The 15,297-nt window shown below is 37.6% G+C and overlaps 1 protein-coding gene across 1 annotated transcript; it reads right to left on the bottom strand.

Annotated features, from left to right (window-relative positions):
* Positions 1–737: 737 nt before the first annotated feature.
* Positions 738–15,290, bottom strand: TATDN1 (TatD DNase domain containing 1). Its single transcript, XM_060775850.2, has 12 exons — positions 15,137–15,290; positions 14,717–14,782; positions 10,274–10,323; positions 10,039–10,102; positions 7,180–7,323; positions 7,054–7,096; positions 5,024–5,109; positions 4,878–4,918; positions 3,324–3,400; positions 2,426–2,496; positions 1,659–1,785; positions 738–900 (listed from the first exon to the last, which is right to left on the bottom strand). Exons 1-12 carry the CDS (start codon positions 15,156–15,158, stop codon positions 798–800), a joined length of 894 nt encoding a protein of 297 aa, XP_060631833.2. The 5' UTR covers positions 15,159–15,290; the 3' UTR covers positions 738–797.
* Positions 15,291–15,297: the final 7 nt, after the last annotated feature.

Raw genomic sequence — 15,297 nt, 5'->3', positions numbered from 1 at the left:
TTCTGCTACTGTTTGTTTATAGAAAGTAGGAAAAAATGTGGGGTGGAAGAAAATAACTTTTGGTGAGAGTGTGGCTAATTCCTCACAGTTCCATTCTGGTGAAAAAACTTTGCATTCAGTGGGGTAGAGCCACATTTACACACTTGTCTCTAGGCTGCTAGAAGCAACCCCCCCCCCCCCACCACCACCACCACCTTCCAGGCAGCTGCTTCTATTGCAACTCCTCCAGCTCCCTGAAGGTACTGAAAGGTACTTGCTAAAGAGATTAGCAGTTGATACCCATGTACCCCATATGGGCAGCACTCTTAACTGGATGCCATGGCTGAAACCCATGGTCTAGCAGTGGTTCTCAACTTGTGGGTCCCCAGGTGTTTTGGCCTACAACTCCCATAAATCCCAGCCAGTTTACCAGCTGTTAGGATTTCTGGAAGTTGAAGGCCAAAACATCAGGGGACCCAAAGGTTAAGATCCACTGGTCTAGAGGGAAGCACCTTCAGCACCCTTCTAGTCATAGCAAACAAATCTTGGAATTGATCTAATCCACTTGATCTCATGAGATGCTAAAATAAACAGAATACCTGAAAGTAAATAATTAAAAGAAGTGTCATTATGAAATCTGGTTTGGTATCAATATTGCAAAAAGTGGTTATTTTAAAACATTCTTCCCACCTATTTATACCCCACTCATCCTGTAAGCATACACTTTAAATAATGGTTTCAGATTACAAACAGAAGACTTCCATCTTTTTTGTTTAATGAACAAAATTCATTGGATACATAATAATACATAAACTGTTTTACATATCCGGAAAGAAGACCTTAATACTGTTGTTGTACATAGTGTTGGCCAGTTCTAATGGATCTTCTTCACGTACTGCTGCTAGTATTTCCAGTATTTGGCTAAAAGGAAACAGATGTTTTAGAAATGGAGCAGTTTATGGGATATTCTGGTGTTATTTTACTGCTTATATGTAACTTGAAAACTCTTAACATGGTAAGCACTACTGGTATATAGGATTTCAGAAGACATTAAGGGTCAAGCCTATGTGCAATAGAGACACAGAAAGAGAGGCTGTGTGCAACTATCACACTGAACAATCTTTGAGCAGAAACAGTATGAAACTAGCCTCACCCTTGGCTTGTATACTCCCTACTATTTTTTTCTTCTATAAGGCAAGGGGATGTTGTATATAAGCTTCTGTATTACATGAGCCATAGTTTTGTATGTAGTACAGATTGATGTTCTGGTGAATCTTCATATACATAGAGTTTATACTCCCGACAAATGACTGTTGGGAGTATAAACTATCATTCAGAACAATTGCAGCTTTCTGGCTTCACTTAGTTTTCCAAGGCTTCTCACTGAATCAATAGAAACTTTGTAATATGCCAGCAAGTTCCATTGACTTAGTGGATCTACCTAGACTCAGTGGATCTACTCTCAAAAAACAGTAGGTATGCCTTATTTAAATTAGCACTGCAATTCTTACATTATATAAAAAGTTTTGTTTACAGGCAGTAATGACTAAGTCCAATTTAAAGCTAAGAAATGTAAATACATTATGACCTGCCCTTCCATAACTGTTTTTTACTGGGATGCAGTTGTGTCTAACCCCAACTGGAGAGAAGCCTTGGCACATATTAAATGGCATACTCACATGATGTGGCAAGGTTCGTTCCTGTCCTTCAAGCAGTGGCCTGATTCCCACTTTTTTTTGGTAGGAAAAATAGTTTTTACATATTTCGATCCAGCATGGGTGTTTTTCACTCCACACCAGGGAGCATCTAATTTGATTTTAAGAAATAGTTAATGAACCACAACCATTTTATAATTTATCTCATATTGCAAATCTTAATCAGCTAAGACATTTCTTCCAATTCTACCCTTTTTTTAAACATGCTTTTAAAAAAGTTTTATCACTTTATCAATTTTAAATCTAGACATTATTTGAAAAAATATTTGCTAGGCATATTCTGGCTGTGCAATTACTTAAAAGAGCTGATTGAAAATCTGAAACCTATGCCTGAAACATTATTTTATAAGGTTGTATTTACTGAAGAACAGACAGTTTGAGGAATTTCAAAGAAATGTAGATAGGCCACACCAAAGCTCAATGCTATTTTAGGGATTGAAAATAATTATTAAAATTGGGATATAGATTACATACTATCAAACTAATAGATTACATACTATCAAACTGGCCTTGAAACAGAAAATGTTCAGGAAGTTTTTCTTCCTTATAGCACTGTCAATAGATTAGATATCCTCATACAAAGAGATGTTTGGAGTGTTTCTCCTTTTTCAAGATCATGTTGAGCTAAAACTTCCATTCAGTTTTATAGAAGTAAGCCTTTGCAAAACTGCAAACAGAACATGTCCCAGATCTGAGTGTTTTGCCAAATATTGATCAAAATGTATACTTACCTGTTTCTATCATTAATCTTTCACTTGGAATTGACTTCACTGTTTCTAAATTGGCTTCTGTTTTCAGTGAACTGGAAATAATTTAAAAATATTGCTTTGAAATGTGATAAAATGCTCTGAATTGTTGAAGTTGTGTGTGTATGACGTCATGTGATTTCATACAATAGCTCTTATCCCTGGATCTACCATAGTGGACATTCTTGCCCCAGAGCCGTTTTTCTAGTTCAATTGATGCCAGTGCAACAAGCACTGAGCTGTTGCATTGGCATCAGTTAAACTTAAATGTAATAATTACAGTGACGTGTATAGTCCAGTTCCACGTGTATTTCCCCAGACTTCCACAAGTAATAATCCTGCTTTCATTTCTCTGAAATGTGAAAGCCCAACTAAGGTTGCAGGTAGGCAATACATACAGTTGCTTGTAACGCCTTCCATTAGTAGTGTCTCAAGGTTATTTTGGTGCAGAGGGGGAGTGAAAAGTGTTTGCTCTCGCTTATTCTTTTTATACTGGCTATTTTCTATTGAAAATTTCCCTATAAAAAGAGTTGTGCTAGTTCAGACAAAGACCTGTCAGATCTATTTTGCCCACACAGTGATATTTGCTTGGGGTTGCAAAACAAGCATTTTGCCATAATATATGGGGAGACTAGTCAAAACAATGCTTCTCAGGAGGATGTGGGGGATTGGCATCACCCTCTTCTTTATTTCCAGTATCCTCTTTTCCCCCCATTGGCTATAGCTGTTTCTTTCTTTCCAGGAAAAAAAATCTGCACCCAGCAGCTGATGGCCTGTAGACAGACCCCCCAATCCGGGGACCACCACTCTTGAATAGCACTGGTTTAAATAATAGTTTTAAAATAAGTCCTATTTCTCCACCATTATACTTAAAATTACATACCAGCCATTTATTCCTATATAAAGATCCAACTCTATGATAGCTGCCGCCTCTTCTTTGGTGCCATCGAAAGAGTGGACCTGAAAAAAGCATGATATGCATGTCTGGTTATAAGGTAGGTAACAAAAGCATCAAAGTACTCAATCGTCATTTTACCTTTCTTTCTTTCTTAGACAGCTTTGCCAATCTTTCTCAGTGAAACTTGACAAGTGAACACACTGAAAAGCTATATAATAAATTTAATCTGCATCGGTGGGAATGTGGATTGGTAAAAGCCAAACAATCATAGCTGTGTTATAAAGCAGTCTTTGCAGACTGACAGACAATTCAGTTAAGACCAGGCTCTTGATTTAATCTAATTAATATAAAATAATGGGATTAGCAGCCTGATGCAGTATAATTCACTCAACTGCCAGACTAAAGCCCTGATAGAGGATTTGGTATTTTTATTCTAGGACAGGATTAAGGTCTCCGCTAGATAGAGCTTAGATGCAGTGCTGATGACAGTAGCATCATCTTTTATAGTATTATGCCCGGAGTCCTCTTGGTTAATCCCAGCTAGAGCAGGCCCATTGAATCAATTGTTAAATGCTGAGTTATCACATGGAACACCTAACTAATTCAATGGGTCTACTCTAGTCAGAATCCACCCTAGGATTTAGTCCTATATTATAATTATTAATTTAATATGTTTATATCTCAAAGCAGCTTATATTTTTCACAAAGAGGCTTATAGTTTTTATAAGCGGCTTACACAAATTAAAAGGTACAGATGGAAAACTTACAGATAAAAGTATACAAAATGTTATTGTTCTAGGAAAGTAAACACTCCACAGAATTGTGCAGTTCCAAATATATAAAAAGTTAATATAAAGAGCATGCTATTAAAAGGGATTTTCTTATAAACACTTAACATTCGTTTTCAGAGAAGTTTCTGTGTTTGTATCTTGGAGCATAAAAAGGAGAAAGAGGGAGGAAAAAAGGAATGTGGAAGCACCTTTAAGACTTAACTGGTTTTTATTTTAGTAAAAGTTTTTGTAGCTATAAAATCACTTCTTCAGATGCAATACGGAGTCATAAAGTACTAAAACCTCTGTTAATAAGCTATATTCATACAGTTATAAGAGTGGGAAATAATATAATAGGGGCCAGAAAGATGCAAATCATGAGCTTTGCTTTCAGTTTTTTAAAGGGTGGGATATAGCTGTATAAAGTATTTCAAATATTTATAGTTAGTGTTGAGTGAAAGCCATAAATCTGTACTGAATACAATCTGTACATAATTCCTGTAAATACATATATTTAAGTGGAATTCAGCTAGTCTCCAGACTGCAAATCTCAGAATGGCAAGCTGAAATTCAGACTGCATAGGTTGTGCTTTGAAGAAAACAAAAAAAAAAATGCTGATGTCATGTGTAGATTGCAGATTTCCTTGACTAGTTCCCTTGCAAAGACTTCAGAACTATAAAGGGAAGCAAACATTTAGCAATAGGAGAAAATTGTATTGCCAAAAAAGATGGTAGTGAAAACACAACAAAGTATGAGTTTTGCACTTACCACTCCTCCCACACTTCTATCCTTGTTTCGCCTCATAATATCTGCAAAAACAAGAATATTTTCCATTTTAAAAGTACAATGTGGCATTCCCCCCAATTCTTAAAAATGCTTTCAATTTCCCAAGGAAAAAGACTTTATTTACCAACCTATGAATTCGGTATGTGAATTCCTACAGTGTAGAAACATTGGTAATTTTGTTTGCTCAGACAAATCAAATTGCTTCTCAAAATATCTGAAAGAAAGCAGAAGGTTTGCATGTTTAATTTCAGTCTTGGGTCACCTAAACGAGACAAAAACAGAACAGGTGTTTTAGAAATTAGATATACAGGGTAGATTTGGACACAGTGTGGCCAGATTGGAGAACTTACGTTCCCATTATATTAAATTAGGAAGGCTAGGTGTCCAAAATTAGCAGAGGTCAAAAGTGCTCTATATTTGGCTGGAACATACCTGTTTCAGGGCATGTAAGACATACCTGTTTCGACAGGCTTTTAATGTTTGATATTGTTGTTTTTAAATTGTTTTAAACTGCTTTTAAATTTTGTTAGATTTTAGTTATTCTTGTAAGCCGCTCCGAGCCCCAGGGGAGTGGCGGCATATAAGTTTAAATAATAAACAAACAAACAAACAAACAAACATGCTGTTTTTCCTCTGACCCAAAGTAAGAGGTTATGGATACCCTCTTATAACCTAAAGAAACTGCAGAAGCATCCCTTGGCGCTCTGTGTCTAATCTCTCTTGGCTCTCTATCTCCATTTCTAATTTCCTATGAAAAACCTTGTTCCTGTGTAGCAATGCAATATATGCCATACTGTTTCTAAGCTATAAAGAACACTGGAAAGTGACCTATGTGTGGAGTTAATTCCATTGTTACAACCTACCTGCTGGAGGTTTCCGAATGCTGTTATTACGTGGATTATCTGAATCAAATGGGTACTGGTCACTCTAGAAGTGGAATAACTTCATGAAATAAAGTGCAGTCATATCAAGCTGCTTCCAAATATTACAGAGAACACATGGAAAGTGGTTCAGTGGCCTGCATATGGAGGCTACTGAATAAGTTTACCTCATAAAAGTCTCCACTGCTCTCCAAACATCATTCTAAAAGCCTACATAGAGCCTGTGGGCTTTAGATACAAATGAGATTGTAAAATCTAGAAAATGGATTACTGGTTCTGGTTGATTTTTTGCAATGAAGAAAAACAACATTGTTTACATAGGATTTTGCAACAGAAAGTTGCGGCTACTCATGCTGTGTAAATGTCAGATGGTATATTACAGAACTGCAATTTATCTTTGGACAGCGAAAGGGTCCTAGCTAACCAACTGTGCTGCCAAGAAATGATGCTGGTTCTCTCCCTATACAGAAGAGCATAATTATCAAGCAAATGACGATCAGTTTGTCAGAACTTTCTAATCTGCCATCAAGGATGCAAATATTTGGACAATTAGACACATTTATGTGCAATTTAAATTTTCCCCCAAACAGCAAATAGCATCGCAGAAGCCTATGAGGAGCATGATGTGTCATTCAAAGGCATTTATTTCGGACATTAGCCTGTCCCACTCTCCCCAAAGCAATTTATAGAAAAAGAAAGTGAGCAGAGAAGAGGGCGGGGATAAAATGTTTACTATCAAGGCTCCAGACTTGGTGTGTGTGTGTGAGGGGGGGGGGGGGTGTCAAATAGATCCCGAGGAACTGAAAACATAGCTACATGAACTGTATAGGATCACATTAATTTTTCACTTTCTTTGACTCGCCTGTTCTCAAGAAAGCTGCACACAATAATAAACACCCCTTTTGCAACAGCTGGTAGGCTGTTAGAAATTGTGGGAATTGATGTCCAAAACACCTGGAGGGTCGAAGTTTGCCCATGCCTAATTTAGAAATAACTCCAGAAGAGTGAAGATATTTAAAAAGGGGCTTAACTGGTCCGTGCCAAAAAAACATGGGATGGAAATTGATACTCTTTGCTTCATGACACAGAAGGCATGGCTGTCTCGTCCCACCCATTAAATACAGCATGAAAATGGTGTGGAGCTGGGGGTTCACATGAATTGCGATAGAGAGGGAGAAAAGACAAGCATTCTGTGCTTTCCAGTTACAGAAAACAGTCTCACTGCAAAACACTGGAAAGAAAATTCTAAATGACATAAAATAATAATAAAAGCTTACTTGAGTTGGGTGCCTTTAGGGCAGAATTCTAATCTGTCAAAATCTGGAAGAGGAAACACAACTCATTGGCTTTTGAAAGAGTGCTGTATAAAGGTTGCTTTCTCAAGCCAATTGGCTAATACTTACCCAAGCCACACTCCCCAATGGCAATGACCTTTCCTTTGTTTTTCTTAGCTAGTTCCTGTAACTCCTGTAAGTACTGGTCTGGGTTATTCTGCTCAAATTCTCCACAGCGGGTAGGGTGGCAGCCAACGGTACTATAAAACATATCTGAAAAGAAAAGACATACATTTTTAGTTGTTACTGCTATAGTATTGGCATTAAAGCAGTAGTTTAATGTGCCATATGCCACATTAACGCTTAAGCAGAAAGAAGACACTCTCCAGGGCCTAACATTAAGAAGAGGCAACATTAAATGTTTCTCTGGATTACTTCTGAAAACACTCCTGTGTGCACTTTTCATAGATCTTAATTCAATATCTGTAGCATATCATATGCAAAATACTTTGTGACTTTCCCCATGAAACTGGCTGGCATTACTCTTACATAGACAAATTGGAAACCATGGCAGAGAAAGCGCATTACTCCTTTCAGCCAGACTCATTAAGCATTCAGTCGGATTCAAAACTAGGCAATGGCATTCACTGGCAATTCAATGGCATTACTGCAATTCAAGTCAATACTAGGCCATTCATTTTGGGCATAACAGCTTTATGACAGACCATGTGGGTGAACATCTGCAGTATTGACTCATAAAAACCTTTTGTGGTGAAACAAAGTTGAAAAAATATATCTGATCCCAAATCATTTTTTTAAAGTCACCGAGTTACATCTATTCCTATTTTTAAGTAGAACAATTTTGCACATATTGTACAGAAACATCTTAAGATTTTTGGAGGTACCTAAAATGTGAAGTGAAATGAAACCCATATGCATGCAAATATATACGATCACATTTGTACATCTGCTACAAAACTAGGATTGCCTATGGCTGCCTGTTTATTGGACATATTACAGCAATCCTAGAATTGCTGCTTTATAATGGCTGAAACAGCCCTAGCTCCAGAGCCCCTGATGGCACTGTGGGTTAAACCCCTGTGCCAGCAGAACTGAAGATTGACAGGTCGCGGGTTCGAATCTGGGGAGAGTGCGGATGAGCTCCCTCTATCAGCTCCAGTGGGGACATGAGAGAAGCCTCACACAAGGATGATAAAACAACAAAACATCCGGATGTCCCCTGGGCAACATCCTTGCAGAAAGCCAATTCTCTCACACCAGAAGTGACTTGCAGTTTCTCAAGTTGCTCCTGTCACAAATAAATAAATAAATAAAGCCCTAGCTCTAGACAAAATAAGTTTTGCCTCCTAATGTATGATATTTAGAGGACAAAAAATCAGCACTGGTAATCAATTCAATGCCACCAGGTGGCAGATGGATGGAAGTGAATGGCCCTTGTGATCTTTTCTAGTTCTGTGATTCTACATGTATACAGGGATAAACAACTGTTAGATTGCACATACTTGAACAGAGGTAAACAACTCTTGATGTTAGGTTGCAATACATACATTTAAATTAATAAACAATCAGATGATACCACAGTTAAAAACGTGGAAAGATACAGCCACTCTTCCCAACAACAAAAGAATCACTGATTCAAATTCTAAACTTGTAATTCCTCAAGACACATTATCAGATGACAGTGTTTTAATTCTTGATTTACTTTAACAAATAAAATGAGACCCAGAGGTGGCATCCTACTAGGGTTGCCAGGTTCAATACAGGACAAGGCTCCTTTAGTGGCTGCTGAAGGGTCAATGGGAAGCCTCCAGGTTCTGTGCATCTAACTATGAGGAAGGCAAACTTGCATAGTTCCAACTGGCGGAACTTCACATCTCTCTATCCCTGGATCTGTGAACATTAAAGACATGGGAGCTCTGTCCCACATTTACATGACTCCAGGTATAAAAACCTGCTAAACAGATTTTTTTTGTGGAGGACAGCTGAAACGTTATTTGCAGAGTTTGCTATTAACACTGCCAATTACTGCCAATAGGTTTCAGTAAATGAGAGGCGTTCAGAACCCTACAGTTGCCAAACTTATTGTGGCCCCAATATTGAGCAAAGGGGATCCCCATTTGGGGCTGGGGTCCACAGTGTAAGAAGGACTAGAGATGAAAAATGACATAGAAGACTTCCTAACCATATTAATGGATCTACATTGAGTCTGCGCAAATAATAAAATACTTAGAAATGTTAGATTTTAGGACTACATCTAAAATTTTCCAGACAGCATGTTCTAATCTCCCTACCCCCTAAAAAAACCCCTTTCTGAGCTTTGGCCTTAGCACCTGAAGTCTTCCTCTATTACTGGAACTGCAGTTTGTGTAATTTCTATGAGTTAGGTCCATTGGGTGATGAACCCCAAGGAAAAGGCAGTATTTATGAAATTCAGAAACAGAGGGATAGCTGGACTTGGGACAGCACTGCAGTTGCCAGAGTAAAGGGCTGGACCCTTTTGGCTTTTAATGAAGTAATGGTATTTTCAATTATGTATTCAGGAGGGAACACAAAGGTACATTCTTTGTAGCATAATTTCCATAATGCATTTGCTTCTATTTTGTATTTTATTTAAAGCTTTAGAACTTTATCCAAATGTTGAAAAATTACTGAACAAGATAGGTTGACAAGTTCTGCAATCATGTTCCGCGCTGGCATCTTATTGGATGCTTGGATATTTGAATACAGTGCATGTAGGTGAAATTTAATGTATAATTTGCTATATTGTTGTCAAATATATATGTTGGGATTTAACTTATGATTACAGTGTATTTGCAACATTCATAACACCGCTAGTAAAAATTCCCTTCCACTCATGACTCTTTAAAGCCAACTCCAATCTTCAACCAATCTGGGTTCAAACTATTGTACATGTTAAATATAGGATAGTGAACACATTTCATTCAAACCCATATAAAAGACAAATACCATTTGTTTCTGCCAGCTTCAGAGCATCTTTACTGTCTTGCAAACTTCCACCCGTAATCATGAACTGGAATAAAGAAAAATATAGTCATAAGTGTAGTTACAGTAATTAGTAAATAATAAATAAATAAATATTCTTGGGAAAAATATGTATTAAATGATAAAATAAATAATTACAGTTATGCAGCAAAATGTGAGGAAAATTATTGTATGTAAAATTATTTAAAAAAATAATTACCTTTTTAACACCAGTTTTGGTTGCCCTGTCCACTACATCTAGGAAGTCATCTGGAAGAAATAGTATTGGTACAATTCAACAATTAAAATCATATTTTAACTTTTGTATTAATATTTTAGTTATATCTGTTTTTAAGTAGCAGTTACACATCTTGACTTCAGTGCTGGGAGAAATTAGAAGTATAAATAAACAATTATGTTTCAGTCTGCTTTTGAACCATTTACTAGCAGCTGCTCTTGTAGTTTCCTTCTTGTTGCAACTTGCCAACAGTCACAGAATCTTAGAATTGGAAGACACCTTGTGGGCTATCCAGTCCAACCCCTGCCAAGAAGCAGGAAGCCACTCTCAGTCACTAAGGGCTCTTCCAGACAGGCCCTATGTCCCAGGATCTGATTTCAGGTTTTCTGCTTTAAACTGGATTATATGAGTCTTCACTGCTAGATAATCTCGGATAAACAGAAAACCTGGGATCAGATCCTGGGATAGGTCCTGTCTGGAAAAGGCCCTAAACAGTATTATCCAAAAATGTATACCTAACCTTTATAGTTTGCAAATGGTATGTGACTCAAACAATTTGAGGGCTATGGCTGTATTTGCCTTCATACATATTTTCCTAAGTACACATTCAGTATATTTAAGCAACTATCATATGCATATGTTTACCACTGAAGCTTTTTAGGCACATCAGCAATTGTAGAGATTGTTCTTTAACTGCTGAATATGTTCCACCTGGAGACTTGCCCAAATTTGTCTCAATTTGAAAGCCAAAGTGTATTTACTGAAACCATTGGTGTTTACTGCAAAATATGGTCCACATTCTACTGGTGTGCATAGTTCTGCAGGCAGAATTATGCACCCTTTCATTGCCTAAAAGCAGCCAAACTCCAAGATGGACGCCTACTATATTGCTTACTAGGAGGAGGGAGGAGAGGAAAGGATGGAGGCAATTCGGACCATGGGAAAGCAACTGCTCTCCGCTCAATTTTTTTTAAAAGATTTTATTTAAATACAATAACAACTTACAAAATAGACAAAACCCAAAACAGTGAACATTTTACAAACACATAACCCCACCACCAAGGCCTGAACAAGTATAATTTCCTTCACCATGTATTTATAAATCAGCCATTAATCAAATGTCATCTCCAAAATTCCTGACCCATCAAATTCTGTTGTTTTCCATTTTCGCTCTCTAAAACATATTTAATAAAGACCGACCAGTATGCCTCAAAATCTGACCTGCTCTCCGCTCAATTGAGGGAGGGATAGAAATGAGAGTACACTCTCTATAAATAGAGTGCAGCCACTTTTCCTTCTCCCAGGAGCCCAGAGCAGCTAGACTGTCTGCTGCTCTGGGGCCACAGTGTGAAGAGGGGCAGCCAGGAAGGCACAGCTCCATCTTGTCTCCTGCAGCATCACTTGGGAGCTCCTCAATATATACAATATAATAATATAGAAATAATATCATTGTAATGTAAGTGTGTGTGTGTATATATATAAAATGTTGTAATATATTTTATATATACTATAACTTATTATATGGTACAATATAATATATAATAATAGTAATAGTAGTGTATATATTGTTATATAATAATATAGTACAATATAATAATATAATAATTGTATATTATATATTACATGTATTATTACTAAAAATATTGGAGTATAGTGGAATCTGTATAAATAAAAATGTAATGTTCGTTTATGGGATTAACATAACTCAAAAACCACTGGACAAATTTACACCAAATTGGGATACAATACACCTATCAGGCCAATGAGTGACCATCACTCATAAAAACACTGAAAAACACAGCAGAAGGGACTTCAAAAGCCAAAAAAGCAAAAAGATGCTAGTGGACATGCAAAAACGACTCCCTTGCAAACAAAACACACAATAGCATATCCACACTCGCTTCTGGACTACAGCTCCCAGCATCCCCTAGACCAGCCCTTTAGTAGAGGAGGATGATCCAAGTGCACTGCTTCCAAGATGCAAGCTTTCTTCTCCTTGGATTTCTTTGAGAGCATCCCAATCCCTATATATTTCCAATTTCCTATTTCTGGGCTGCAACTCCCAGCAATCATCCAGATAGACAGAGATAGGTAGGTAGGTAGATAAATCGATTAGGAGGACTGCTGGGAGTTGCAGTCCAAGAATAGGTAGAGAAGGAAGAAAGGGGAGAAAGAGGAAGGGAAGAGAAGGAAAGAAGGAAAGAAAAAAAAGGGAAGGAAGGAAAGGAGAGAAAGAGTGAGGGAAGGTTGGCCACAGCAACGCTAGTTACTAATAATATTGGAGTATTGTGGAATAGTACAATATAGTACAATATAGTAATATATACTAATACTGTGCTATGCTAAAATATATACATATATTGATAATATAATACAATAATATAATATTATATAGAATAATATAATATTGTAATACTAATATATTAAATATCACTACTGGTAATATATAACAATATATACCATATATACTCGAGCATAAGCCGACCCGAATATAAGCCGAGGCACCTAATTTTATCACAAAAAACTGGGAAAACGTATTGACTTGAGTATAAGCCAAGGATGGGAAATGCAGCATCTTCTGGTAAATTTCAAAATAAAAATAGATACCAATAAAATTAAATAATTGAGGCATCAGTAGATTAAATATTTACATAAAACTGTAATTTAAGATAAGACTGCCCAACTCTGATTAAACCATTATTCTAATCTTCTTCAATGTAAATGTGCTTACGTATCCTTCCAATAATAATAAAAAGAGTAAAATAAATAATAATAATAATAATGGAAATGTAAAAATACCAGTAATAATATCATAAAATAATAAATGTTATAACAATAATAAATAGAGTAAAATAATACATGTAATAATAATAATAATAATAGAGTAAAATTATAAATGTAATAATAATAGAGTAAAATTATAAATGTAATAAAAATAATAACAGAGGAAAATAATAAATAACCTTGACTTGAGTATAAGCCGAGGGGGACTTCTTCAGCTTGAAAAAGTAGGCTTATACTCGAGTATATACAGTAATGATATACTATTTTGTTATTGTATATTTGTATACTTTAATTTGTAATGTTTTTGATTGTGAGCTGTTTTGAGTGTCCATATGGAGAGATAAAGCACGTTATAAATAAATAAAAAAAATTAGGAAGAGCCTAAAGTCCTGGCTGTTCCAGTGTGCCTTTCCAGATTAGGAAACTCCTGGCATCATGTCCCAATTGCACTTTGTTAGAGACTAGGATTGTCTGCACATTGCACCTACCTCCAAAAAACCTCTACATACCTCCTGTCAAGTTCAGCACTTTTGGATTTTGTCTATTACATTTGGCCCGGCCTTTAGGTTTTAAATGCGTCATGGTGTCATTGTTTTTAGTTTTATTGTTTTGCTTGATGTCTTATTATTTGCTTATGAGTTTTACTGTTATATTTGTATGTTGTTGTTGGTGGTGGTGGCCTTGGCCTTTGTAAGCCGCATCGAATCCTTCGGGAGATTTTGCGGGGTATAAATAAAGTTAATAATAATAATAATTAATAATGTATTTGTTTGTTTCAGGTATTTCTACCTTCTCAACCCCGGGGGGGGGGAGGGAGGGGGGACTCAGGGCGGCTTACAGAGGCACAATTCGATACCAGCATCAACATAAACAATAAAATAAAGCATGAATAACAGCAATTAAACAATTAAGACATCAATTAAAACATCACATCAATAAAACCATTCTAACGCTCAGCGTTCAGCGTTCGCCATCTCATAGTCCGTAAATTCAATTCCACATCATCAATTCCTATCAATTCTAGTTGTCAATTGTCCTTGTCTCACTGCCAGATTGCCCGAACGCCTGGTCGCACAACCATGTTTTCAATTTCCTTCTGAAGGAGAGGAGGGATGTTGATGACCTGATTTCCCCAGGGAGTGAATTCCACAGGTGAGGAGCCACCACCGAGAAAGCCCTGCTCCTCGTCCCCACCAACCTTACTTGTGATAGGGATGGGGTCGAGAGCAGGGCCTCCCCAGATGATCTCAAACTCCGAGGTGGGACGTAGAGGGAGATGCGTTCGGACAGATACACTGGACCGAGCCGTATAGGGTTTTGTAGGTCAATAATTGTTATAGAACCATTGAGTTGAAAGAGACTACAAAGGCCATCCAGTCCAAACACTTGCCATGCAAGAAAATACAAGCAAAGCACTCCTGACAGATGGTCATCCTTCTGATAAACTTCCAGCATATTCCACTTCCAAACAACTCTATGACAACTCTTGTGATAGTCTGAACAGCCTCCTCACTCTTTCCAGCACAAAGCGACATCAGCAAGGCCTATCCACAGCCAGGATATGAATGTGAGGAATTGTGGGATGTGAGATGTGAGGAATTGTGGGAGTTGGAGTCCAAAACACCTGGAGGGAGCAGTTACCTTGATGTTTCTGAGTCCCTCTGTAGATGCCTCTGAACATTGGGTCAGTTAAGTTGATGCCAATATCTAGAGAAAGCAAGGGAGTCAGTGAGGCGCCTCAGTACACAGGCATGGGGATGCTATGGCAGGCCTGGGCCAACTTGGGCCCTCCAGGTGTTTTGGACTTCAACTCCCACAATTCCTAACAGCCGGTAGGCTGTTAGGAATTGTGGGAGTTGAAGTCCAAAACACCTGGAGGGCCCAAGTTGGCCCAGGCCTGCCATTATCCCTATTTCAAAACAATGAGGCTAAACGTAGAGCCCAGCATAGCCAACGAGGGGGCAAAAACAAAAAACCCTCGCCCAAATTGTCCCACGCCGCTTTCCATACACGTCAACCTCCCCCCTCCCCTCAACTCGGTTGCCCGGCAACCGATCTCACCAATGAACTTGAAGCGGCTCATGACTCTGGCTTTCTCCTCGAGAATGAGCCCATAGAGGTATATACAAAATAGAGAGATATGCGTAAGTTAAAATTCCGAGTTAACACTCCGCCCTTTTTGAACCAATGGTAGTTCTGATCCGTGCGTCTGCGTCTATCTA

Source organism: Anolis sagrei, chromosome 4 (genome assembly GCF_037176765.1).
Source record: "Anolis sagrei isolate rAnoSag1 chromosome 4, rAnoSag1.mat, whole genome shotgun sequence".
NCBI lineage: Eukaryota > Metazoa > Chordata > Lepidosauria > Squamata > Dactyloidae > Anolis > Anolis sagrei.
Note: the sequence above shows the minus strand (reverse complement) of the source record. Positions and strands in the feature narration are given on the sequence as shown.